Raw genomic sequence first — 25,950 nt, forward strand, 5'->3', positions numbered from 1 at the left:
CAAAACTCAGGTGTTGGTCAATAAAGTAAAACGTAAGCCAAAAAGAAAGAGAGCAGCTCACTAGCTGCAAACACAACACCCACTCAGCTCACTAGCTGCAAACACACTACTGGCACTCTGGCCCAGAGCTCACCTTTCCCTGGGTTTAAATACTTTTAATTACTGATGTGAGTCAGCTGTGTAACAGGGAAAGGTGGCACCTCAGGCAAAAGAGGTGGTGGGACACGCCCACACAGGCACCTTCAGGAGGAGGCCCTGCTAGGGCCGTAACAATTGGTTAAGTGGGATAGGTTTACTGTACATTTCTGAAGTCCTACTAAATTCAAAATAAGAATCCCCAAGAATATTGAATGAAAAAAAATCGACTTTTAGCAACAGAAACATAATATCTACAAATGTATCTATTTAGATTGTAAGCCCAACAAGGGACAATTGTTGAAAATTAGCAGTAGCTATAAACCTGTGTGCGGCACATCAGTTTCATGTCTTGCACTTGAAATATGTTAAACTGCACTGTCCCTTTTAAATAAAAAAAATAAAATGATCAAATTTAAAAAAAAACCCACTTAAGCTCCCTTGTTGCTATAACATGTGAAATGGCCATCATTTTGAAAAGCAAGCATGTTGCCTGCTAGACTGACCCCCACAAATGTGGCCCAGGATGTCCTCCTGACAATACAGTAGGACTGTTTTTAAGATTGTTCTGTCTAGCAGCTTTTGCAATCAGAATTATGATCTGAATTCACTATTATATATTGTATTGCATAATTGTTTGCTTGATGTAAAGATCTCAGACTTAAGTAAATTAATTCACAAAAATTATTTGCTGGTTTTTAGGAGGAATAGTAATCAGTGTTCTTTGTTTTGTTTTTTTATTAGCTTATGTACAGCGCCTCTATTTTTGTATAATTCCTTCCTCTAGATTTGGTGGTGAATAGTCAGCCTACAATTCACACATACAATGGTCTTTACGGTACTCCAGGGTCGTTGCCATGCCAACAGAGATTTGGTCGCCAGCTTCCCTTCCGTAGCAGAAAAATGCTAAGCAGGAAAAGTGTGGGATAAGACTGCTTTGCATAAAATTACCCAGACAGACTGTCTGTCGAGGCAGGCGAGTGTCCTGTGAAGTTGCTCCCACACACTTTTCAGGCTGTTTTAAAGATGGAAGCCACGCTGGGTGAACAGACTGCTGTAGGTTTTTCAGCGGGGACTGAAGGACCTGAACAGCGACAGGAGCTGGAAGCCTCTGACGAAGCTGTCACGTTCATGTCCGGCATCGGTGAGTTCGCATCCAATTTAGGCTAATATGGTCGGTAGGAAACAGCTGAGTCCAAAACTACCTGAAAAGCAAAAAACCGTGAAATCATTACAGATATTTGAATCTGTCCACTTTGGCTTTACCTTCTGTGTCCCTTCGCTTCTCAGAGCCTGCCGAGCTGCAGAAGTGTGTGTTTGCAGACTCGCTGGTGACTGTATCAGAGGGGGGAGAGAGCTGGGGGAGTTCAGTGTGACGGTGGAGTTTGCCCGGAGAGAGCAGCCATGCATGATGCTTCATGCTCAGAGCCACGGAGCCATTGATGACTGCCCCTGTGGGACAGCAGTGACAGGTGACAGCAGGCAGAGGATGCTAGGACAAACTGATCTTTGCTGTTTCCTGTTGTTAGTATTTCTCTTCATACCCTTTACTCTGTTTAAGCCTACCTAACGACTGACCTGGAGGTGCTGGAGGAAGATCACCATGAATATGTCAAGGTGAGTCGCTGAATCCTTTCCGGGCTGTTTCTTTTTACATTGACTCAGCTCAGCAGATGCATTAAGTGGAAATATTGCACCTTTGATGTGCTTCTATACTTCTCTCCTCAGCTTGAGGGCCATAGTGTGGACAAGAGGTGTCACATGGTGCAGCGTGATGGGCTGATGGTGATCCATAAGGTTACGACTGTGGGAGAGGTCAGATAACCACTGCTTTATAGGTCAACTCACTAATATATTAATGAAACAGTACCACAGTCATTCAGAGCAACTTCCACGCTCTCTTTGCAAGAGTTAGTCCAGTATTTACAAAATCTTTACTTACTGTTGCGCATTTACTGCATGTTGTCATTTGTGTGCGTGTGTGTGTGTGTGTGTGTGTGTGTGTGTGTGTGTGTGTGTGTGTGTGTGTGTGTGTGTACAGGAGGTGACAGAAGAGAGCATGTCCTACCCCATGTCTGTCCTGAGAGGGCTGGTAACTGAGGGCTCTAGCTTGCTGTTGATGCGCCTGATCGCTCTGAGGAGGAAGATGCCAGAAAACATGACGTTTGTCTCCTTAGACCCAGGATTACACATAATTAACACCTCTTTTGTAAGTCTTTATGCCTGTGTAAGACATCCTGGTCCATCAGTAACTTGTTTGAGTACTGAGCTCTGATTGTGGTCTCTTTTGTGCTCAGAGAGAGCTGGATCAGAGGCAGCTAGAGGTCGGGGGTGAGCTCCTGGATGTATTTGGGGTAGAGAGGATTATTCAGTCCATGGAGGGCAGCCCCAGTACCTGGCAGTGCTACTTCCTGGATGATGGGTAAGCTTAATATATGTACCTCTCCATCATCCCACACATGTTGGACTGTGTTACTGCCTCCCTCTGTGCACCAGACAGACTGCAGCTGCCCACTGTTGAGTTTCATGTTTATATTACCTACTGCTGATAGGAGGTCACTAATGTAGACTAAACAACAAATCATTTTAATCACACAATAGCACTACTTATTGAATGCTTCCCTTAATCACAAGGGATCCATTAGTTAGGAGGTTAAAAGGAGAGGACTGTTATCAGCATGGGCAACCAGTATGAATGAACCATCAGTGATTCCCCAGTGGTTGGGTTTATTTAACTTGTAGAAAAAGGTAGTTTAAATTACACAAAAGATTGCCACACTTGGACTAGCAATCTCTTAAAAAGACCAACAAGGTTAGATTTCAAGTCACTGACTTAAAGCTAAATAAGTAAATTAAGCTAACTCACCTTAGCTGCTCCCAGTCCAGAAGCAAACAGAGTGAGGTGGAAGGGAGTGCAGTCATTATATACTCTGTGCCAGGTAAGTTCAGGTATGGAACAAAGGAGCCCACCAGTGATAAGAAAACTCCGACAGTAAGTGAGGTTAAAGAGGTGTGGATGAAACAGGGAAAGGGGTAAATAAAAGAAGAATTTCTACTATTTCCCACATGTTTGATTAGGCATCCTTCCTGGTACAACCCTGCTTGTGATTTATGTCACCTCCTGGTCTTAAACTAGAGATCTTTCACATGTTAGCCAAAACTATTAACCACTGCTAATGGAGCCATTGATGCTTCTTCTTTGTGGGTCCAAACTATAACATTAGCTATAGTAGAATAGTTAATTGCTTTGTGTCCTTGACATCTTAGGAACTATTCAGTTTCTAAAAATGATCATTTTGAAGGGAAAGGTTCCCATAAAGTGTAGATATACCTACGGAATAGGACACATCTGATTTTTGTATGCGAAAGAATATTGGTGATACATGAGAACTTTCTGGTTTAACTCAAGCGGTTTCTGAATAACAAGTAAGTGCTATTATTGTTGTTATGTGTTACACTAGTGCTTTCAATTTGACTCGTTATATTCTCTGATCAGGCATCTGGTGACCAGAGTTCAGGTGGGGTCACCAGTCACCATGAGACTTCTAGAGTTGCCATCAAAGGCAGAAAAAGGTTACACACATCGCCCACACACATATTCACACATAAGAGGTATGATTCCAATGAAAGATTCAGTGATATTTGTGTATTTGTAATTTTACAGTAGATTTCAAGAAGATCCCCCTTGTGTGGGAGGAAGACATGCAGATGCGTTCTAAGTTTCTGGACAGAAAGGTAGCCGGTCATGTGCAACAGGAGATTAATACTAGACTTCCATTACTCTACTGACCATCTGAGCAGAAAATGAATGTGTGTTTATGTCTTGTTTTGGCAGGAAGAGCTTAAGGCCGACCACTCCTCATACTTGAGACAGCATCCAGAGATTCGAGCACTAATATCTGACTTCCTGCAGTTGCTGTTGTTGAGGAAACCAGACGACGTCTTTCTGTTTGCCAGAGAGTACTTCACCCCTTTTGCCTCCAATCATCCTGCAGACGCAGACCAGGAAGCCCAGTCCCTCTAGTCACATTATCACATGCTCACAAACTGTCTCTTTATAAGATTCATATATGTTTGTTCATGAGAATAATCTTCACTGACATTTAGAAAGTTATTTTGTTTTTTATTCCGAGTGACTGACTATTAGTTGTATCTGTGGACATTTGGTGGAGAGGAACACAAACGATCAAAACTCAAACGTTGTGATCTTTCCAGTAAAAGACAGATAAATAAAGTTTGGGGTTTTTTTTTTCAGTTTCAGTAGTTTGGGTTTCTTGTACACGTTTGGGCAAAGCCCTCTGCCGATAAATATGTGTTTAAGAAAAAAAAAGAAGCATGGGAGTTTTCAAAATAAAGGTTTACAATGCTAAACAAACGGATTTTATTATGAAAGACGTGCCAGTATGTGCTGTAGTTGAGCTTAGTAAACTCATGTAGCCAAGTGTGAAGCGAAAAATATATTGGTCAGCTCACTAACGCTACAGTTTGTGTGTGAATGTGGCCTATGTGGCCTTTATTTTTTAAAATTTTCTACCCAGCACCCGACACTCAACTTCAACTTCCTATACCGTGACGTCACATCCAGTTACGTGAGGCGCTTGCTCCGAAAACGAAAGAATTTGCAGCTCTAACAGAAAGCGGAAATAAAAGCCACTGAAACATATTTCAGTATTTTTTTCGCTCCCAAAAAGTTTTTTTTTTTCATTTGTTTAAGTTATTTTCCTCGCATTTAACAAGACGCGCCCTTTTCGCTAAGGAGCTGTAAACTAACAGCGAGAGACAGCGGCGGTAAGTTTCAGCGTCATAATTTAGTTCACCTGACGTAAACTGTTAGCGTAAACTCTGGGCCACGTTGTGTAACATTGACTTAAAACTTTTTAATGTTCGTTTTTGTCAAGAGAAACAAAACTGGCGGCGGGGGGCGGGGTGGGTAGTGTTAGTGACGTCACTCTGTCGTATCACGCAGATGTCTTTTCATGGGACTACACGGGATTACTAGGAACGCATTGAGAGGCCAAAATAACATGAAATAAAGTAAACCGTGAAGGACTGAAAGACACCGCGTCACGTATAAGCTGCCATGCAAATACACAATTTAAAACCAGGCTTTCATAGGAAATTGTAAATAACATTTAAATGTTGCAGGTGTTTGTTTGTTTGTTTGTTTGTTTGTTTGTTTGTTTGGATAGTCAGAGATGATGTGGCCTAACATCCAAAGCTCTGTGCCATTTAATAATGATCAAGATAACAGTTCGCTGTTGAAAGGTCAGCGATGGAAGACAAAGTTCTCTATGTAGTCATCTTACTGTGTTTCCCTGTAAAAACATACAGTATAGCGGTGCTTCTACGTAGGGCAGTAATGGCATCTTATCGTGTATGGTGTGGTGTTATTATTATTGTTGTCGTTATTTTAACATTCTAGCCATGATCTTTAGTCATTAATGTAAAACTGCTTGTTTGCAATGCATGAAGTTTTTGAATACTTCAGTTTTTGCTCCATCAAAACATGCACACTTGTTTTCTGTTAACAATAAAAGCTGCAGATCGCTGTGAGCTGAGGACCAGGCCATGATGGACAGGCTGACTTTGTCCCACATAGATGAGGGCCTGGACTCTTCTGAAGTGGCAGAACTTTGCTTCTTATGCCGTGATGTAGTCACCAGAAGACGCCTGGAGAACGTGAGCACAGCAAATTTTGTAATGTGTTTACACTTGTTTTGTTAGCATGTTTGTGGAAATTGTTTTAAATAACACGTTGACAGTATGACGCCCTAGGATATGCATGTTCAAGAGTGGGTTTTTTTCCCTACAGATTAAGGATGCAAAAGACCTGTTCTTGAGATTAGAGGAAAAAGGTCTGCTGCAAAACGATGCCTTCCTCAGGCAGCTGCTCTGCACCATCCATCGAGCAGATCTCCTCAGGGTCCTGGAGACAGACAGCAGACCGCCAGAGGAAACAGATGCTAGTCCTGTCCTGTCAGACTACAGGTAAAAGCTTTCGGTTTTTATCTTAATAGTACAGCATGCAGCATAGGAATAGTAATATATCAAAAGTTTTTCTCTGACCATTAGGAAGACCCTGTATTCTATATACAATGGCTTCACTACAGAGAACTTTGAAAAGCTGAAGTTTCTACTGACTGACCAGCTGGGCAGGAGACAAATGGAATTGTCCAAGGTGAGAACACACCAATCCACCTTTTCATTTCTGCTTTTGAGTGAGAAGCTTTTTACTGAACATCAAAGGCTAGCTGTACAGTTGACATTTAGATTGTTTTCACTGTGATCAGCATGTAACGACTTTTCCTTTCATTTTATAAGCACAGTAAAGAACACGCTTCCACTACTAAGAGTAGTTAACTGGTAATTTTACTTTGAAATGTTCTGTCAAATAGACTGAGTACTGTTTACAGTGGCTTTTCACACACTGAAGTTCAAGTGGAAACTACCAGCCTCTGAATACAGTTTATTATTTTGTGCTTTGTACATCATCAGTGCAAAGTTGAGATCAGTGATATCATAAAAGCATGCAGTTTACTGAAAGTCTGTTGGTTGGCTTAAACTAATCGATTCTCAAGAGTTTTCTTCTAAAGAGGGGAAAAAAGTAAAAGCAGGAAAACTGGATTTGTTTATTTTTCCATGCAGCTAAAGTGCAACCAATGCGGATTTCTTTCCAGACACATGAAACATAAACAGATTTCCATACTATTTATTAAATGTAGTTATTTACAGTCCTTGCTAAAATCAGATTAATTTTTTTATTGTCATAAGAGGTCATGGATTACTTGTTTACACTCTGCCCAACTTTTGCTTGGATCAGCTGGTTGTTGTGTTTGCAGCTTTCACAACATGTGTGTAACTAACATATAACATATAACATCAGCCATCGTTATATGGTGAAGGGTGTTTCTCCTGTTTATTTTTTTATATAAATGCATAAATGCTGAGATGAATATATCAGCAAACGCATGATATCCCTCTAACTATTCTGATGTTGTACAGGGGTGTCAAACGCAAAGCCTGAGGTCCAGAATCAGTCTGAGAAAAGACTCCAATCCTGCCCATTAGGCAGCTTTAGAAAATGTGAAGCAAGGCCTAAATTCTTTTTAACTATAATTCAATATATTTTTCGGCTTTTCCTACCCATACACATCTCTCTGGTGACCATCCCTGGTACACCACATTAATTACATTATTTTAAAAAACAGAAAAGTTCCTGTTTTTTCAATGTCAAAGATGGAAGGTTTTTGGATGTTGTTTTCTTGTGCGTCCACACAAAAAAGCACATTTCTTGTTTCCTATTTACAGGCCAGTCAGGGCAACGAGGCAACGAACTATTAGAATTTTCTCTGAAAATTGACACATTTATTTTTTAGAATTTAAACCCAAACAGTCATGGTGAAAGTTTACCACAGCAGCATTTCTGTGTCGTGTAGAAAAACTGAGATATGCTGTTGAAATTAGTTAAATGTCTTTTCACTGACAGAAAGGTGTGTTTCTCTGGTCAGACCCACTTGAAATCAAAATGAGTTTGACATCCTTACTATGTGAAACTAACAAGGAACAATTAATTTTGTAATTGAAGATATATATTTTTTGGTGGTGTCAATTTCCATCTATTTACACCTCTTTTGTTTAACTGTTATTCATCGTTATTTGGAATTTGTTATTTAATTTTCCTGTTATTATATAATTATCCTTCTTCTTTATTTTGCTATAGGTTAGTGATAATTTATTCATATTTAAAAACTTACAATTCCCTTTAAATTGTATTGAAACGCTGCTTCACTTTTTTATCCCAGAACAACATAAATTTATAGACATACCGTTTGAACAGTTTAGGTTTGAGCACTGAACTTTAAGGAGTCCCACAAGTAACTTTCTGAATTCAGCATAGATTATTTGTAAATAATAATGTCTATTACTTTGGTTGAATTTCTGTAATATGGAATCTCACTGTTTTGTATTTTTCTTAAATTCAATTAAAATCTCCACTAAGTATTATGGCCTGCCTGCATTTGTAGAGCGCATCTAAAACACTGGCACTAGAGGGCTGGAGATGGTTACCCCTGCTCCAAGCCCTAATCAGAATACTAGTACTACCAAATTCCTGTTTGTACGTGATGGATGTATGCCGTTGTCTCCAAGTTTGTTTGTGCATTTGGCTCTATTTAAAAGAGTCTTTATGGGATCTCCCTGCTGCCACCATTATGCTGCCAACCAACCACCGTTGTCATGGTGCTGGGCCATGAGGCCCAGTGTTTGAGTTCTAATGCATATTTCTGTATCCCCATGTTGTAGTGTAACACATGGTAAATGGCCTGTATTTATATAGCGCTTTTCTAGTCCCTAAGGACCCCAAAGCGCTTCACACTACATTCAGTCATTCACCCATTCACACACACATTCACACACTGGCGATGGCAAGCTACATTGTAGCCACAGCTGCCCTGGGGCGCACTGACAGAGGCGAGGCTGCCGGACACAGGCGCCACCGGGCCCTCTGACCACCACCAGTAGGCAAACACGGGGTTAGTATCTTGCCCAAGGATATTTGGCATGCAGCCATTATTTTCTGTGCTTTGCATTTGATGCAAATGGAAACCGTGTTGTGGATTTGATGGCACCAGAGATGATGACTGTCCCACAAACAGCCTCTGTGAACTAAAAACTTTCTGTCTTTTCATTCCAGACACCGCTGGACGTGTTTGCAGAAATGGAAAAATCTGCTTTACTATCAGAGACAGATGTTAGCTTGCTACATAAAGCACTGCAAGAGTGTGATCAACAACTGGCAATTACTTTAGAGGAGTACACACAAGGTATAGGATCCACTTCCATATACCCGCACATGTACATATACATACATGTGGAAATTGAATGTGTTGGTAACACCATCAAATGATTGTGATCGTTACAGGAGGCCGTCAGCAAAGGCAGCAGTTCACGTTACCCCCTGATGTCAGCATGGATATTGAGGTCTATGTGTGTCTGTAAATGTGTGTTTCTGAGCAGTTAATGTTGCAGTTTGTCAGTTTGCTGACTGCTTTGTTTTATTCCCACAGAGGACCCATGAGCCACTGTCTATAACTGAAACTCAGCCCAACTGTAGGTGTCTCTATTAAAATGTATTTGTGATTATTATTTGTTAAACCTTCTGTTGTCACACTTATGTTTTTTGTTATTTTTATCATACTCATGATTGATATACAAGTTTACATTGTTGTAATGTTTTGTTTAGATCGAAGAGAGAGTATTAACACTGATGCACAACTAGAAACAAATCCCACCTCTCTTCCTGATCAGGTAATCCATTCACAGGCTCTCATGCTTTCATTCATTCTTTTGTCACATCAGTAACATTTATGATCGGCCTGTTTGCTGTGTTTGTGTCCTGTAGTCAGACTACTACACACTGACTCATAACCCACGTGGTCTGTGCGTGGTCTTCAACAATGAGATCTTTACAGCAACACATCTGAGTAATCGAAAAGGAACTCAGAAGGATGCAGGTACAGTTCTTGGCTTTAAACAATGACCTGATTTATCTATGACTGTTTTATCTGGAAGCTCCTGAGCCCTGTAACAATTAATGCATATATACGTATGCCATGACCATGTAATGTACTTATAATCCTTCTTTTGCTTCTTTTCTGTCTGACACAGATACTCTGACAGAAGTGTTCACTCGCTTAGGTTTTCAAGTGAAGATACACAACAACTGTACTGCAGAGCAGATGAAGAAGAAAATAAATGATCTTGGCAGGATTAATTTTACAAATCATGATGCCTTGGTGTGTAGTCACACACCTTTTAGAGTTGTAGTACTTCATGCATTTTATACATTTACACTTATTTTGAATTTTTTTCTTTTTTAAATAAGAGATATCTGAGAAGATTGGCAACACAGCCATACAGAATACAAGCAGCAGGCTCTGAGGCTAAATGTAACCTGCAAATACTTTACCATAAAACCCTAACTTATTAATATTACATTTACATTTTTTTCTTTAGTAAATGAGCCAGCTACTGTTTCATATTTACTGTGCCGATATGTGGTATCTGTCTTCTCAAAAAGGTCTTAGCTGGGATCAGCACATTTCTGAAAATGTCACCATGTAGTGCATCTCTCTGTGATTGTAACAGCAGCTACATCGACAATGTCAGTAGTAGTGTTAGTATAAATAATAAAACATATATCTACCTCTGATTTAAGGTGGTGTGCGTTCTTTCACATGGAGAAAAGGGGTGTGTCTTTGGCACTGATGGGGGAAAGGTGCTCCTGAAAGAGCTGACGGACCCCTTTACAAGTGGAAGAGCCTCAACCTTGGCAGGGAAGCCCAAACTCTTCTTCATTCAAGCCTGTCAAGGTGAAGAATACCAGAAAGGATACTATCCCAGCAGCAGAGAGGATGAGAAGCAAAACAAAGGAGCACTGCAATCAGACGCTTCAATCCCTGATGAGGCAGTGCTAGTGCCTGAACTAGCAGACTTTCTGATCGGCATGGCCACTGTGGAGGAATTCAAATCATTTCGAAACACAGTTACGGGATCTATCTACATCCAGGAGCTGTGCAAGCAGCTGACAATAGCAGCAAGAAGGTGAGTTGAACTGATTAGTTTCTTTATGGCAGACCATACTATAATAATAATAATGGATTGGATTTATATAGCGCTTTTCAAGGCACCCAAAGCGCTTTACAATTCCACTATTCATTCACTCTCACATTCATACACTGGTGGAGGCAAGCTACAGTTGTAGCCACAGCTGCCCTGGGGCAGACTGACAGAAGCGAGGCTGCCATATTGCGCCATCGGCCCCTCTGGCCCATATGTACTACTGACATATGGGAAGGTCATAGTGCAGTAGTTTCCTACAAAGTAGATTTTTTTAAATGTAATTTCTGTTATATACAGTTCGGTCCATAGAATTATGGACAAAGACACAAATGTTGTAGTTTTTCCTCTGTAGAGCGCCTCAATACATTTTCACACAATCAGACCTTGTGCTTTTATTCAAGGGGTTTTACAAAAAGCACAGTCTTAACTGTTTTGAAGTTGCACCCATTTTCTGAGGCTCAAAAGTCATCAGGGAAGACAAATCAAATGCATCAAATCTTTGTACATTTCTGTCTTCCTGCTTTTGGTGGTTTCAGACATGGTGTTGGCATGAGCTGCGTGTTTTGTTAAAATTATCCAAGATGAATCCTTTTTGTTTCACGTGTGTTCCTTCCAGACAGGAGATGGACGATATCCTCACTGTCCTGACACGTGTGAACAGGGAGGTCAGCAAAGGAGAGTATTTATCCCACAAACAAATGCCACAGCCCAACTACACTCTCACCAAGAAGCTCGTCCTCAAATTTGTATGACCCGACTGTGACCAAATACAACACTGCATGTCTACACAATTCCCGGATTCACATTACAGTTTACACTGTGTGTGTGTTTGGTTTGATAAATGTGATTTTTGTAATTATGAACTGAATAAAAATTATCCACAGTGGCAAATGAAATGGTACATTTTTGTCATTTCTCAAATATAAATAGGATTTTTTTTTATTTGGTGTTTTCCAAACTCTAGAAAATTGATTTTCACCTAAGAATCATGAAATCAAATCTTACACTCTTACACCACTTCTTAACATTTGAGCAACAGGTTGCATAAAGCACTTTGAGCGCTCAAAGAAGAAAAAAGCATTATATAAGAATCACACACCAAAAGTTTTACATTTGGATCCGTCACTGCATAAGAGCTGGACTGATTTCACTGCAGGTCTTGTGTAATCTGGAATGCCTCAACCCATTCTTCCCGTTTCCCTTTAAGAATGGCTTGTTGACAGCCACCCTTCCACGAAGACCTTGTCTGATGAGACTTAAGTGGACAGTAGCTGGATAAACTGAAGGGCCAGATCTCTCAGGTGCTAGATTTTCTTCATATTTATTAGGTACATGAATTTCATATACTGTTCACCTGCTGTAGATAGTTTTTAAAGGCCCGCTACATCGTCTTCTGTCCACTACTTTTATAGGGACTGACAGTATGTATCCGATAAATTTGAAGAAATGTGTTTTTGGAAAGTGCCTAAAGATAAAGGAAAAACATCCTCAGATCAGATAAAAGAATTGGACTAAAAATGATTGAAGAAGCAGCCAATGATTATTGTTTAAGACCGCTTTGAAAAAAAGAAGAAGCAAATTCTGGTTCCTTGGAAGCAAAACATAAAGAAATGAAGAGTGACTAGAGAATTTTTACAGTACTCTATAATACTTAAACAGGCATATCTTTTTCCTGTCAAATCATGAATGAGCTTATCTGATAAGATAAGATAAGATAACTCTTTATTGTCATTGCACAGTCATACATAGTACAGTAGTACAATGAAATTGGAAAAACTGTCCTACGTCGGCACTACATATAACACAACACGACACGATATAACACATCACAACGTAACAAACAACACAACACAGTATATTAACTTAGTATAAAAAAGAAGAATAAGTGTATGAGTGTATCTGCAGAGGGCGCCTATAAAACGTGTTTTCACGTCATAACGCTGGCCTTCATCAGCCTGAGAGAAGTTCAGCACACTTGATGAGCTTGTTTACTACAGAGTCCAAATAACAGCTCATATCAGGTGAAAGGAGTCAGAACTCTGCAAAGTGTGGAAGACTCGCGCGCCAGCAGCAGAGGGCACTTTAGGAGAGCGCGTGCATTCAGTAACGTGACACCGCCAGTGCTGAAAATGAGTCAGCGCCTTTCGGGCCCCGCTGTCCGCGATGTGGGTGTGTGTGAGAGAGATTCCTCCGGACCACACCCTGCTTCCACAGTTCCAGGAAAAAAAAAAAACTTTTCACAGCTGCCCACTTCTGCCAGTGCTTCTCTGAATAACAACATCGAGAACATAAAACAACCCCACACTAAAACTTGGAGTACAGCATTAAAGACAGTTTAAGGCTTTGTGAGTGACAGCGGGAGGATATCGCTCTTCTTCTCTCTGGGACTGAGAGCCACCGACGAGGTTGACGTCTCGTAATTTGGTAAGATGTTGTTATATTCTTCCCATTCTGTCAGAAACACCGCTCATGGTGAAGGTGGTGGTGTTTGTGTTCTGGCTGAGCTCGCTCACACACCTGGAAAAGCTTTTTTGGGGGGAGTTAGCGGAGGTTTGGTAACTGGGTGGAGTGGGTCTGTGTGTAGACGCTTTTAGGATAGCCATCTTTCTTTTTCAGTTCAGTCGACAAAACTGAAATGTTAAACACGAGACACAGCTGATGCTGAGTTTTCTTCTTTTTCCTTTTGAATGTTACATCGTTGCTTATTTTTTGCTGTCAGCGATGAGTTACAGGGCGGGTAAAGGCGGCCCTCGTAGCGGGGAAGACAGCTGTTAGCAATAACGTTAATGAGTGCGCCCTTAAAGGCAACGGAGCTCTTGATGATTTCTAATTCGCTGATGTCCTGTCGAGTCGTGTGAGACGTCGTGTCAGTTCTTAGTCAGTGTGCCAGTCTACACACATACTTGTGCACAGTCTGTTATAGTTAAATAATAAGTGGCTGATGTTCAACAGGACTATACCCGATGAATATTGTTTTGGGAGTCGGTTGGGCTTAAGCTTGAGTTTTGCTTTGCGGAAGTTGACCGTAAACATGTAAACACAAACAGGCTAAATTGAAAAATGCCCAACACAGTTGCCCAAATGTATGATGACATCTCCGTGTGTCTGGTTTCATCTGACCAGCCTTTACACAGTGTTAGTCATCTACTGTTGTGGGGGGTCAAAAGGGAGCAACCAAATGTTACATTTAATTTTAGGTTTAGTGGCAAATGTGTTATAAGAACCAGGAAACGCATAACAGGCTTTATCTAGCCTAAGCTAGATTGCAAATCCCCTCCCTGGTGTCTGGTGTTTGATCAGCTTTTGATATGACAAATAAAACCTTAAATGCAGCATAAATTCATAGATAGGATAAGTAACTGGATGTTGGTTCTACCACAAAAAAGGAACACCAAATGAAAGCAATACTCAATAATACTGAACAACAGCATTCCCATTTTCTGACATCCTCGATTAATTATTTTTGTACAATTCATTTTAATAATCTGCTGATGTTTACTGTACATGTAGAGAATAATGAAGCAGAAGTATGCAAAAAAATCTGTTTATCTGATAATAAAAAAACAGGATAAAATAACAAACAGGTTTTAAGTTAGCATTCAGGTTAAAGTTCACTGCTGTGTACAATGTAAAATGTCATGATTTGGCAGGAAAGCATGTGCGAGAATGTAAAGGACAAAGTCTGTTGCAGGCGTATTGGATTAGAAAGAGTCGGCAGCATTAAAAAAGAATGCATGACTTCTTGCCCAGGCAGAAATAATGAAGCTCAACAAAAAGGAGTGATTAAAAGCTTTGCCAAACCGGTTCTCAGTGTTCTTGTGTGGTGCTTCTGTAACTGTGTCCATCCGCATGACAGGCTTCACATAACAAAAGCATTTCTGAGTCACAGGGCTTTGCTCTGAGTGACGTGTTTGTGCCATGCCAGATGAATGTAAACAGACTAGTTATGTTAGTGTGTTCAGATGACATACGTTACAGTAATAACCACAACCACATGATGACCTGAGGTTGAAGGGAGGATGAACTACATTGAATATGAGTGTATTTTTCCTAAATATTAGAGCTACACCCTCCTGTTCAAACACACATATGAACCTGCTGCCTTCTCATGTCTCAGTGACTATGAAGCAATCAGCTTTGTCCTCATTCCACAAGGATCAGCTGAAGCACTTTTTCCATTGATTGTTTTCTGTCCTGTTGCTTGGTGCTTAGTATGTGAGGTAATGGCAACAAGAGGTGGAGCCAGCTCTTGAATTCCTTTACTGCGTATATTTCCCTAAAAGTCCCACTGAAAATGCAGCACTTTCAGAATAACTGAGCAAACTGTATTGTGCTTAGAAACACGTCAGCCTTTTAAGATAGCAGTTTGGTGTCTTTTGTAAAATCAGCAGAAGTAAATTGCCCTTTTAATTCTTTATGTTTCACACTGAAAAAGTAGGTACACTTAGGTCTCAAGAAGCCAGTGTACTGACCATCTCAGTTCTTTCAGCAGCATGGAATACTTGGGCCTCATGTTGTTGCATGATGTTAGCGTGCATGTGGTTATTATTAGAAATTTCCCTTTGGGGCCCGTGTGATGGTTCCTGGGTATGTGGTGGGTTTTGTGAACCAGTGTTGAGCAAATCCTTCTACTCCGTGAACCCGATACACACCCAAGTGTGTACAGTAAGGTGCATGGTAATTACTCTGGCAGGAGCCCAAGCCCAGCTATTACCCAGACCTTAATGTGCACGCACACCAACAGTGGCTCCATGCAGAGCCCTAAAGCTAAATGGAGCTCTGTTGTTGTCGCCAAAGGCACAACTGTGCATTTTCAGGCAGGCGGGAGGGCAGCGTGGACACCTAAGTTTGCTAATGTCATAACGCAAAAAAAAGTGATCCTGACAGTGATCCTGAACACACTGCCAGTGCAGTGGAACCATACCTGGATAGAAAAACGCACAGTGGGACATTGTCAGAGTGTGGACCTCAACAGTATTGAAGTAATGTGAAATTACAAGAAGGCTGCCTTAGAGAATTCAGGTTGTGATGAAGAATAAAGGTGGTCATAAATCAGGTAAAAACCGTATCGGCCTTATATACCATGTATGTTTGCCCATGTTTCAATAAATTGCTGTACCTATTTCCCTTTTTCCTGACTTTTTCAATGTGCATTATAAATCTTTTACTGACGATGACAGTGTACAGCAAAACCTTAAAGAGCACAGTGTGGGGGATCACTCCCACTAGGCTTATATCTGGGACTCTCCACCATTTGACCTTAGAACTGAAGAAGCTTCTCGGATGAGAGGTGAAACGTCTTCAAGTAACTTAAAGAAGTCCAGACGCTTTTCTTTGCAAGCTCCTTTGACTTAAAGAGCACATGTTGGTGATGCTTCCGACTGTCTTACCTCTGCTCCCTGTAGTCCCTGCATGTTGTGAACTGTATTTCCTCCCCTCCCTTCCGCACAGGCATCATGTCACACTACCCTCCAGGGTACGACGAATCTCATGGCTCACTGTATGGACCTCAGGGTGGGAACTACCCACCACCCCCTCCATATGGATTCCCATCATATGGTGGTTCACAGCCAGGCTATCCCTCTGCTCCATACCCTTCTGGTCCAAATGCCCCTCTGTACCCAGGCCAGCCAGCTGGCTACCCTCCAGGCCCTTATCCAGGGCAGCCACAGCCTGCTGGACATCCAGGATCTCGCTACCCGAATCCTCCTCCCATGCCTCCTGTCGTTCCACCTACAATACCATCAGATGTCCTGAGCTCTGGTAAGACTCTGGCTTGTAACGTGTATCCTCTAATGACATTATCTTTTTAATAAAAGGAGAAAGCATCCTGCTACTGTGTGCTCACACAACACCTAACAATGATATCATTCCAGTATTGAACTAGAGCCATTAGTCAGCTAGTGCATGATGTAGGTTAAGGAATATTACAACAAAATCCACCTATAGGAGTTCTTAGTCTCATAGAGTTATACATTAGAGCTTCTTTGTTTCATTTTTACACTTGTGAGTGGACTATCAAGTGAATTTTAATAAATAAAACAAAATATGCATATTTTAATTGTAATAAAGTTTACCTAATGAATAATGCTTCTTGTTGCTCTTTGTAGTCAGTGATTGCTTTTCTATCTACTGATGATACAGGTGATGAGTTTGCAGCAAGTGGCAGCGATTGGGACAGTCTGAGCATTCGGCATACCTTCATCAGAAAGGTAAAGCACCACAATCTGCATGAAATTACCTATTTTACTGTCCTGTGCAATAATTTATCCAGAGGAGTGCTTAATAACACTTTTAAGTTACTTTCAGAATCATTTAAGACTCATTACAACACCCACACCCAAAAGAAAAGGGCAGATTGACAGCACCAATTATGACATGTCATTGCAGGCTAAACAAAGTGGAAAGTGCTCATTAGGAAAGATCTTGCGTAGGCCAAGATGGTACGCTTTCCTTACCTAGAGCTATCTTATCAGCTAAAAGTTGTATTGTCAGGAAAATTACATGTATATTTGAAAAAAAATCCACATCATTTCCTGGTTAACAGTCAAATTTTGGCAGAATGTATTCAATTCAATTCATTTTTATTTATATGCCAAATTACAACAACAGGTGCCTCAAGGCGCTACAAAGAATGTATTTCTTTATGCAAAATGGCAAATTTTCTTTGAGATGTGTTCAGCAACACTGGCCAGAGTGATTTTAGCCTTGCAGCTGTTGTTCATGTGTTTTGAATGGTTGGATGAGCTTTGACTCGTGATGAGGTTTTCTAATGGACTAGTACATGGGACTATATAAGTGAATATACAAGCCTTCGGGATTAATAAAGTATTCTGATTCTGATAACACATACACAGCAGCAGACCAGAAAAAGATCATTATATCCAGCTTTGTTTACTGAGACAGAAAAGTAGCCTCATCACAGATGCAGAATTTTCCAAATAAAGAACTCTAGTAGTCTCAGAGGACAAGCATCAGTCTCTAAACTACTTCTGTGGAGGGGAAACAAACCAAGCACGGGGGGGGGGGGTTGGCTAAGACATGCAGCATTTTATAGAGTATGATGGTGAGAGGTTCTGTTTATTGTTAGATCCAAATTTGACATTTGTGACACTGACTGAAAGGTCAATGACAGAGCATAAACTGGGGAGAGGATGAGTTATTCTAATAATAACTTTATTTGTATGGCCTTTTTAAAAACACCCAGTGCTTCACAGTTTGTACTGTAAGCACATTAGATAATAAGTGTAAATAATTATACATCTGTGTACTATACATACTATATAACAGGAGACGGCCTTTTGCTATATAAGGATACACAGGAGCTATGACAGCTTTACAAGAGAATTAACCTGTGTGTGTGTTTTAGTCTCAGCTTCTCTGGTCAGTGCTTTGGTTGCTTGTGTGTGCTAGTCTACACGAGTCCCTGCCTTGAAAACTGATAACCCTTAAACTGTTTAGAAACAGATGAAAGTGGGTGTAGATATTAGAAGGCAGAGTGCAGCCTTGCTTTGATTCTGGTATTTTAAGGATTTCACTTATGTGCCTTCTTCATCTGTAACAGTAGGGCAGTTAAATGAAGACACAGCGAAACAGAAAGCATAGGAGAACAGCCAAACTAAGTTTACTTGGCACTGAACTTGAGAGCTGTCACTGAGTGTTGTTTTGTTGGGTTTCCTGTACACAACCTTTCTGGCTCGAAGTTAAATGGATAGTGTGTGAACGTGCGACACATTTGTTTTGGTTTGCAAGCACAGGGTTGTTTTCACTAATGTTGTCTTCCAGTCTTTAGCGACTGCTGTACGAATCCTGGGTTCACTTGAGTCCGGTTGGCAGTGGGACAACAAGCCCAAACACTGGTAAATCTGTAAAGAACTGCTTGAAGAAAAAGACCAGGGAGTGTCTTAAGACTTTTAAATATGCGTGGTCACCAGATCTCGTCTCCTATGAGTTTTTGTGATGTATTTGTAACTGGATAGCTATGAATGGCTGTGTTGACTTTACTCTTGGCACTGACTGTTTTGCCACTTCAAAAGGTGGAGTGTCAAATCTCTTCCCCCAACGTGCTTTCCCGGACTGGTGTCCTGGTTTGCTACATCCTGATTCCAACATAGTCTTTTGTTTTGTATAGTTTTTATTGTTGACGAGCTCCAACCTGCTCAGTGTTGGCATGATTTATTTTAAGTGAACAACAAAAGCACATAAAATAAATAATTATATGTGACATTGTAGCTTAAAAGATTCCACCATATTTTGAGAAAATGTATAATTCATAACTACATACTGCTAGTTTGTTTTTGTTTTTGTATCATATGCAAATGAGCACAAAGATATGTCAGACACAAACTGGACCAATCCAATAGCTTCTGTATTCAGAGTATAAAAAAATGTGAATATTTTTTTCTTTTTAAGGTGTATTTGATCTTGGCGTGTCAGCTCCTGGTCACCACAGCCATTGTCGCCATATTCACGTTTGTGTGAGTATACAGATTGTGTTCTTTCTCAGGCTCTTTGCGTGTGAGCATTTCCTGGTGTTAACTGGGCCTCTCTTTGTTACAGCCAACCTGTCAAATCTTTTGTAAGGCAGAACTCAGCTGTGTACTGGGCATCATAGTAAGTCTCCCTCTGTGGTAACATCATTCGAAGTGATGTGCTGACTCATGGATAAAAACTGTACCTTTGTGATTCATTTCTACATTTTAGCGCGGTGTATTTCATCACCCACATCGTGCTGGTCTGCTGCAAGGGCCCCCGGTGAGTGTGATTGCCTGCTTTTATTATGTTTTAAGAGGAAATACTCGTACTTGAACAGTTTTAAACCAACGTTGTACTGAAAGCCAACTTATTTTGCAGGAGGAAGTTCCCATGGAACATGATTCTGCTCGGCCTCTTTGTAAGTATGACTTGTGGTTGTGGTCATTACCAGCAGTTTCCTGGACTTGGATCAAGTCATACTGAAACCCTTTTTGTCTTTGTCAGCGAGACATTCCATCCAATGACAGCCTTATCACAGTACTTGAAATGTAATTTTGATATCAGAGCCAAGCTGTGAGTCACCACATTTGTTTGCATTTTACCTGTTGATACGTTTGAGTGTTCAGTTTCAGCTCGAACAGCAACATGACTGAGCTGTTTTATGATCTGCATTTTGTCACATAATAAAAGGTTTTGTGGGTTTTTTATTCTGTATTCTTATTTCCTGAATTGTCACGTGGACTTGTAGGAGTCCCACATGACACTGGGACTTTTATCACAGTATTGTGTTGACACTGAGTTAGACCGCATGTCAAGATTATGCTGTTTGTGGTTGGACAAGAAGTGTTTCATTGTAGTTATATCTGATCTTTATTTTTTTGTGAAACAGACTCTGTCTTTGTCGTATATGACTGGAACCATATCCAGGTAAAAAAATATATATACACAGTCCCTTTCATGTGATAAAAAGATTCTGATGGTTTCCTCACTGCTGACTGTGTGTTGCGCTTTGGTTTTAGTTACTATGACACAAAAGCAGTGTTTCTTGCGCTGGGAATCACAGCTGTCGTCTGCATCGCCGTCACAGTGTTCTGCTTCCAGACGAAGGTAGGGGCGTGCACGTTTCTGCTTATCAGCTTTAAATCTCCACAGTGTGTTTGTTCAAGGCCACGCGTTGAGATGCCTGCTGTCAATTTCTCTTTGTAGGTCGACTTCACCAAGTGCCAGGGCCTTTTCTGTGTCCTCGGTATCGTCGTGTTCGTGACTGGCATCATTACAGCCATCGTGCTGTCCTTCAAATACGTGAGTTACTGCTGTTGTGAAGACTGTGACTGTTTCCTGACACCTTCTTGGGTTTTCTTGTTATCTTAATGACTATTTGTTGTTGCAGATATTTTGGCTTCACATGCTTTATGCGGCTATAGGAGCCATAGTTTTCACTCTGGTAAGTATTTCACTTTAAAGTTACAAAGAAGTGGAAAAGTCACCTTAAATCTTACAGCAGCCCTCATTGTATTTGTTGATATAGTGCTCAGTTTTTTTGTAACTGTTTGTGTCTTGCAGTTCCTGGCATATCACACTCAGCTACTGATTGGAAACAGAAAGCACTCCATTAGTCCAGAGGAGTACGTGTTCGCTGCACTCTCCATCTACGTCGATATAATCCAGATCTTCCTTTTCCTGTTGCAAATTATTGGTGCTTCCACCAAATAAAAATCCAGCGGCACAGTGTAGTGAAATCATTCCATGCTTTTGAAAAGCTTTACTTTTCCAATAGACATTAAAAGATTTTTAAGACCATGGTGCTCTTCAGGGAAAATGTCTAAGGGCTGAATATGAGATTTTACATTGTAGATTAAACCTAAACTGCTGCTCAAATGTTTGGGGTCACGCTGATATACCCTTTTCTTGAAAGGAAGAACTTTCATCTAATAACAAATTAACTTGATCAGAAATGATCTGATCAATTTAATGACAGTTAATTGTAAATGTCCAAATTATGTAAGATTATGTAAATTTATGGTTTGGGATTTTCATAAGAAAACTGGAGTCAATTTCAGCATTTTCCCTCCTGTATTGCTGAGGTGTATTGTGTTACCTAATGCAGGTTTATCACGGGACCAGGCTTATTGATCCCTAGACAAAAAAACTTTCCAAACACAGCTGAAAGCTGATAAAGGAGCGTTCTAGTATAGTTAGAGTATAATCTAGTATAATCACACGAAATGCTTCAATCAGCTAAGTAAATGATTAGCTTCTTTAATCTGTTCTCAGCTCTTGTTACATGGTCAGTCTTTTTACATGGAAAAACTTGCATTTAAGTAACATGGTGTGCCATGAAAGTGGGCTTCTGTGTTTATGATGTAATTTCCCACCATATATATTGTATTGGAGTTCCATCTACTGTGTTATCCATGTGGAGGTGTTAAAGCATGCTAGTCTGCAGTAAGCTAATGTTTAAATGTTCAGTTAACTGGATGACTTTACAATAATAACATTTATTTTCTTGTTCTGTGATCCAGCCATGACCAGCTGATCAGAGCTGTGGTAAAAATTAATGATTTGTTTTTGTTATTCGTTGGATTTTTTTATTTTTTTTTCATCCCCTGAACAGAAAAGTCAAGGCGTGGACTGAACCATTGTTTCAGAGAGCTGTACTAAGGAGACCTTTTAAAAAAAAGTTATGACTACTTTAGGGCTGTTAATGTTAACGCGGCTTTATCCGTCATCATGATTAACGCAATTTTAAATTTTTGAACACAATTAAACCACCTGGAGCGCAGAATGGACAAACTTTGTGCAAACTGCCCAAATTGCCTTGATGCATGCAGGGATTTTGAGTCATTTTCGCTCCAAATGGGTTAATTGCATTGAAAATTTTGATCGTGTTCATCATGACGACAGATTAATCCACGTTAATGTTGACAGCCCTAGAATAATTCCATTTATCTTTGTTTGTATAATATCTCTGATCATGCCTTGTTAAGTGTTTTTTTTTGTTTTTTTTTCCTCCGGGGTTTTTTATTTTTTTGCAAAGTAAGGATATTTTAAAGTGATGCCCCCCAAAAATCTGAGCATTAGTTTACATCACCCAAAAATGCACTTTGTATGAAATCTGTATTTGTTTTTATATACTTTAACAGCTTATCGGTGGTTATGACGAATACTATTACCTAACTATCTACAGACACTTGAATCCCATCTGCAACATTTATTCCATATTACTGGACTTAATGCAGAAAGTGTCTGATCTCTCTTCTGTGTATGAACATGTACAGCTACAAATGAATTCTCCCATGTGTCTAAATGCTACAAGAACAAGGCAAATCCTAAAGTGTAACTTTCTGAGATTATGAAGTACAGTAGGGGTGGGCATTGCCACAACATTTGATCTCAGTTACTCAAGTATGAGCAGAGTCAGTATTTTGGGACATGTCCACCCCTGAAGCACAGCTCAGCGCCACTAATGGCAGCCACGGCTCTGCTATATAGGTCACTTTATTTGAATTGTACTCCTTTATATCACTTCAGTGCCTTCACCGTGTCAATGTCTGTTATTTTAAATTTTTTTTTGACTTTACAGAATACAGGGTTATATGTTTTATAGAGTTATTATGTGTGCCTGTAAATATAGTTGTGTTAGTCAGATGTGGGTCAGACAGCGAGGGCCGGCAGGGCGGGATTTTTCCACACAGGACAGCATTATCGGTGCCATGTTGTTAAAGTACTGGAACATTTCTGAACTCCAGTCTTTCATTGTCCAAATGTTTCTCCTGAGATGATCAGCGAAGACCATTAATGACAAATTTAGAGCACAGCTGAAAGTTTATAAAAGCCTCGAGTCAAATCAACAGAGGCAGACATGTTTACTGTACACCACGGATGGTTAGTGTGGAAGAGGGGGTTGTAAATATATCAGTGCTACAGAAAATCTATTTGCTTATCATTATAAATAAAGTTTTCTTTTAGTCTTAATGTGATTGTACCAGTGATGATTTTATTCAAATATACATTTACCTCTGACATGGGTGAACTTTACATCAGTGTTCTGATCAGTCTTTTATCCAAGAGTCTCTGTGTGGGATACTGTGCATACGATGCAAATCACAGCTGCAACATAAATTACTGGTCGAGTTTAACATCCACTGCATGATGGCGGTAGCGACTCCCTTCGTATTCGCCTTCATTTGATCTTTTCATCCTCTGTCTGATCTTTAACTGTTTCAGTCTGTTTTTGTCCACTTGTCTCTTAGCCAGGAAGAAGCTGATTATTCCTGTAGGGAGACCGATAATCCTGCACAGAGAGGAAAGAGACAAAATATTTATACAGTACTGATGGCTCTGTCACACTAGAGAATAACAGGACAGCAAGTTCTACGCAGCTCGGGAAAACTGGTGGTTCCCCAGTGACTGCGCTGAATGTGAACGACAAATCTGCACCTAATATATCTTGCTCTTTAAAAAAAAAAAATGTAGTAGTAGCCTGTGTGGATGATATTCATCCAAGTTGTATTTTGGATAGTGAATCTCTCTTTTGGAAAATTGTGCAAAGTTTTCTCTTTTAGCCACAGTAGCATTATATGGAAGAACAATTGTTTCACTGTTATTGTTTGCCAAGTGTGTTTCTGGGACTTGAGGAGGACACATCAGTAACATTAACATGCAGGCAACACAGGAAGGTGACCAAAACATAACATTAAAATTACCTTGGAAAGAAAAGCATCTGGACTTTAAGTTTCTTGAAGACGATTCACCTCTCATCCGCAAAGATTCTTCAGTTCGAAGAGTAATTGGTGGAGATTCACAGATTTTAAGCCCTATGGGAGTGACCCTAAGAGGGACATGGACCCCGTCATGGATCCTCCGTCTAATCACATGAGCCTGGGTGTGGGTCACAATGAGCCAAGGTTTTCGCATGAACCCATTGCGAAACCTAGCCCTTCCCTATTACATGATTTACTGAGGTCAAATGGCCCAAGATGTGAGTGGGCGTTAGGGCGTCTGGGAAGGGATCTCAAAACTGGATTATAGATGCAGACAGTTGGTGTCGTAAGCCACCACCTCTATTCAAAGATGGTTGTTCACAGTGGACATAATGGCTCCTAACACTTTCAAACCATCTGTCTTTGTCCAAAATGTGAACATTGGCATCCTTGTTTTCACAGGATGAGAGGTGAAACGTCTTCAAAATATGAAGAAGAAGTCGTCCAGACGCTTTTCTTTCCAAGCTCTTTAGACTACGATGACCTGGATGACTGAAAGCCTTCACAGACATTACAGTTACCTAATAAATATGAACTTAAAGACACAGGAAGTTTTTAGTAAGTGCTCTAATAATATTTCCTCTAATTGCCAGCCACCTCTTTTCAAGGGACCAAATATAATTGGCCAGTGGACTCAAAATTGGTTTCATGGACAACATGAGCTAAGCCTTAACTTAATTTAACCCCAAGCAATCTCCTGAAGATTGCCTGGGGCATTCTTTAGGTGCCTTCCCAGTGTTGACAAATGTCCAGCTGGTATAACCACACTTCCTCAGGGACTTAAAGGCCAGATTAGGTATTGCATAGAAAAGCAAGATCAGTTTGAAAGGTGAGCAATTCAAGCAGAAATACAAACTGATATTCACCGAGATCTATTCAAGTACTTTAAAAACACTTTTCAAACCCCCATCAACACCTCACTTCGCTGTCACACAGTTACTGTAAACTTTTGCAGTTAGCACTAGAGCGCGTTTTCTTTGAGAAAACAGAACAAAACCGAGAGGTTTTCGAAGAAAAGTGAAAAGTTCTGCATTTGTCAAGCAGCTGACTTGAACAAGCAACCAAGCATGCACTACAATCAGAAGAACTGCAGTAAAGGCCAATCACCCATGCTCTAGCTGTAGGCTTCAGGCAGTCAAACAAACAATCAAAAATAAAAAATTTTATTATCATGCTAGCCCAATTATATTTGAGCCTCTGGAAACGAGGACTGCATAAAAAGCGTGTCATTTCTAATCTTTTTAATCGTTCTTTGACACACCTCTGACTTGATTTGTCAGTGCTGTAGCTTCTATATCTCTCTCGCGGGTTTTGGTCAAAAGAGAGAAATTACCAGGCAAAGCCGATTTTCACCATAGGGTTCTTGGCTTTTCTCTTGGGGATGTATTCAGGACCCTCTGGTTCCTCTACCTCCTCCTGGGCTCTGCCTCTGTCGGTATTCTGGGTCTGCTCGCTCCTCTGCGTCTCCATCCTGGAGCAGGCAGCAGGGGAGACGTGCAGCCGCAGGCTCGGACACACGGCCCGGCTTTGACTGCTCTGTCTGAGCACCCACCGGCCGGAGAAAAGGTGCATACCTGTTGACACAAATTACACGAGTACTTTAAAAATCTTACTTCATTTGCGACCACGTCAATATGAAGTCTTCTTAAAGTGCTAAACTAAAGCATATAAAAGGTTATTTACAAAAATAACTATATTAAAATAAACAACTTATCGCCGCCGACCAAAATATAATTCCCTTAATTGTGACCTTTTTTATAACGAATAAAGCCAATAATTAAACCTTTCAGTGTTGTCCGGACTGTATTCAGTGTGGACACCGCCATGTTTGTTGCGTAATTGCAACGGGCATGCGCAGTCGCAACAACGGGAGCTGCTGCCACCTAGTGGTACTCATTTAGATTTTGTATTATTTTAATGCCGCAGGCAACAAAAGACACATGAAGAAAATTTGTGT

The 25,950-nt window shown here is 40.4% G+C and overlaps 4 protein-coding genes across 5 annotated transcripts; 3 read left to right on the top strand and 1 right to left on the bottom strand.

Annotated features, from left to right (window-relative positions):
• Window positions 1–922: 922 nt before the first annotated feature.
• On the top strand, window positions 923–4,826 carry LOC309693517 (ciliogenesis-associated TTC17-interacting protein-like). The gene is given in 10 exon segments (XM_082512812.1): window positions 923–1,279; window positions 1,426–1,475; window positions 1,481–1,607; window positions 1,697–1,752; window positions 1,864–1,950; window positions 2,177–2,344; window positions 2,433–2,557; window positions 3,632–3,708; window positions 3,800–3,870; window positions 3,971–4,826. Coding segments are annotated over 10 exon segments (1,068 nt in total). The 5' UTR covers window positions 923–1,161; the 3' UTR covers window positions 4,160–4,826.
• Window positions 4,712–11,651, top strand: casp8 (caspase 8, apoptosis-related cysteine peptidase). Of its 2 annotated transcripts, none has more exons than XM_082512797.1 (12): window positions 4,712–4,923; window positions 5,673–5,832; window positions 5,948–6,123; window positions 6,208–6,313; window positions 8,828–8,957; window positions 9,056–9,114; window positions 9,201–9,243; window positions 9,377–9,441; window positions 9,536–9,647; window positions 9,802–9,929; window positions 10,352–10,737; window positions 11,372–11,651. In XM_082512797.1, exons 2-12 carry the CDS (start codon window positions 5,704–5,706, stop codon window positions 11,505–11,507), a joined length of 1,470 nt encoding a protein of 489 aa, XP_082368923.1. In that variant the 5' UTR covers window positions 4,712–4,923; window positions 5,673–5,703; the 3' UTR covers window positions 11,508–11,651. The 2 variants fall into 2 exon arrangements, with proteins under 2 accessions (XP_082368923.1, XP_082368924.1); XM_082512798.1 differs by having other exon boundaries at window positions 4,713–4,923; window positions 5,673–5,814.
• Window positions 11,652–12,758: 1,107 nt separating this feature from the next.
• On the top strand, window positions 12,759–23,205 carry LOC309693565 (protein lifeguard 3-like). The gene is made up of 12 exons (XM_082512914.1): window positions 12,759–13,179; window positions 16,207–16,518; window positions 16,900–16,967; window positions 19,168–19,232; window positions 19,315–19,368; window positions 19,459–19,509; window positions 19,609–19,648; window positions 20,120–20,157; window positions 20,250–20,337; window positions 20,437–20,532; window positions 20,621–20,674; window positions 20,794–23,205. The coding sequence occupies exons 2-12, from the start codon at window positions 16,212–16,214 to the stop codon at window positions 20,941–20,943; spliced, it is 1,011 nt and encodes a 336-aa protein (XP_082369040.1). The 5' UTR covers window positions 12,759–13,179; window positions 16,207–16,211; the 3' UTR covers window positions 20,944–23,205.
• Window positions 23,206–25,844, bottom strand: LOC309693566 (uncharacterized protein). The gene is made up of 3 exons (XM_082512915.1): window positions 25,777–25,844; window positions 25,327–25,567; window positions 23,206–23,524 (listed from the first exon to the last, which is right to left on the bottom strand). Exons 1-3 carry the CDS (start codon window positions 25,817–25,819, stop codon window positions 23,353–23,355), a joined length of 456 nt encoding a protein of 151 aa, XP_082369041.1. The 5' UTR covers window positions 25,820–25,844; the 3' UTR covers window positions 23,206–23,352.
• Window positions 25,845–25,950: the final 106 nt, after the last annotated feature.

Source organism: Aulonocara stuartgranti, assembly GCF_965226115.1.
Source record: "Aulonocara stuartgranti genome assembly, chromosome: 18".
Classification (NCBI taxonomy): domain Eukaryota; kingdom Metazoa; phylum Chordata; class Actinopteri; order Cichliformes; family Cichlidae; genus Aulonocara; species Aulonocara stuartgranti.

Excerpts from the sequence above, each read along its gene's own strand:
- casp8 (XM_082512797.1), top strand. The coding sequence starts at position 5,704 with ATGATGGACAGGCTGACTTTGTCCCACATAGATGAGGGCCTGGACTCT. Across the intron at positions 6,314-8,827 it reads GACAAATGGAATTGTCCAAG|ACACCGCTGGACGTGTTTGC; the intron begins GTGAGAACACAC and ends TTTTCATTCCAG. Across the intron at positions 9,442-9,535 it reads CCACCTCTCTTCCTGATCAG|TCAGACTACTACACACTGAC; the intron begins GTAATCCATTCA and ends TGTGTCCTGTAG.
- LOC309693565 (XM_082512914.1), top strand. The coding sequence starts at position 16,212 with ATGTCACACTACCCTCCAGGGTACGACGAATCTCATGGCTCACTGTAT. Across the intron at positions 20,158-20,249 it reads ATGACTGGAACCATATCCAG|TTACTATGACACAAAAGCAG; the intron begins GTAAAAAAATAT and ends CTTTGGTTTTAG. Across the intron at positions 20,533-20,620 it reads TCGTGCTGTCCTTCAAATAC|ATATTTTGGCTTCACATGCT; the intron begins GTGAGTTACTGC and ends TTGTTGTTGCAG.
- LOC309693566 (XM_082512915.1), bottom strand. The coding sequence starts at position 25,819 with ATGGCGGTGTCCACACTGAATACAGTCCGGACAACACTGAAAG. Across the intron at positions 25,568-25,776 it reads AGTCCGGACAACACTGAAAG|GTATGCACCTTTTCTCCGGC; the intron begins GTTTAATTATTG and ends TTGTGTCAACAG. Across the intron at positions 23,525-25,326 it reads GTGAAAATCGGCTTTGCCTG|GATTATCGGTCTCCCTACAG; the intron begins GTAATTTCTCTC and ends CTCTCTGTGCAG.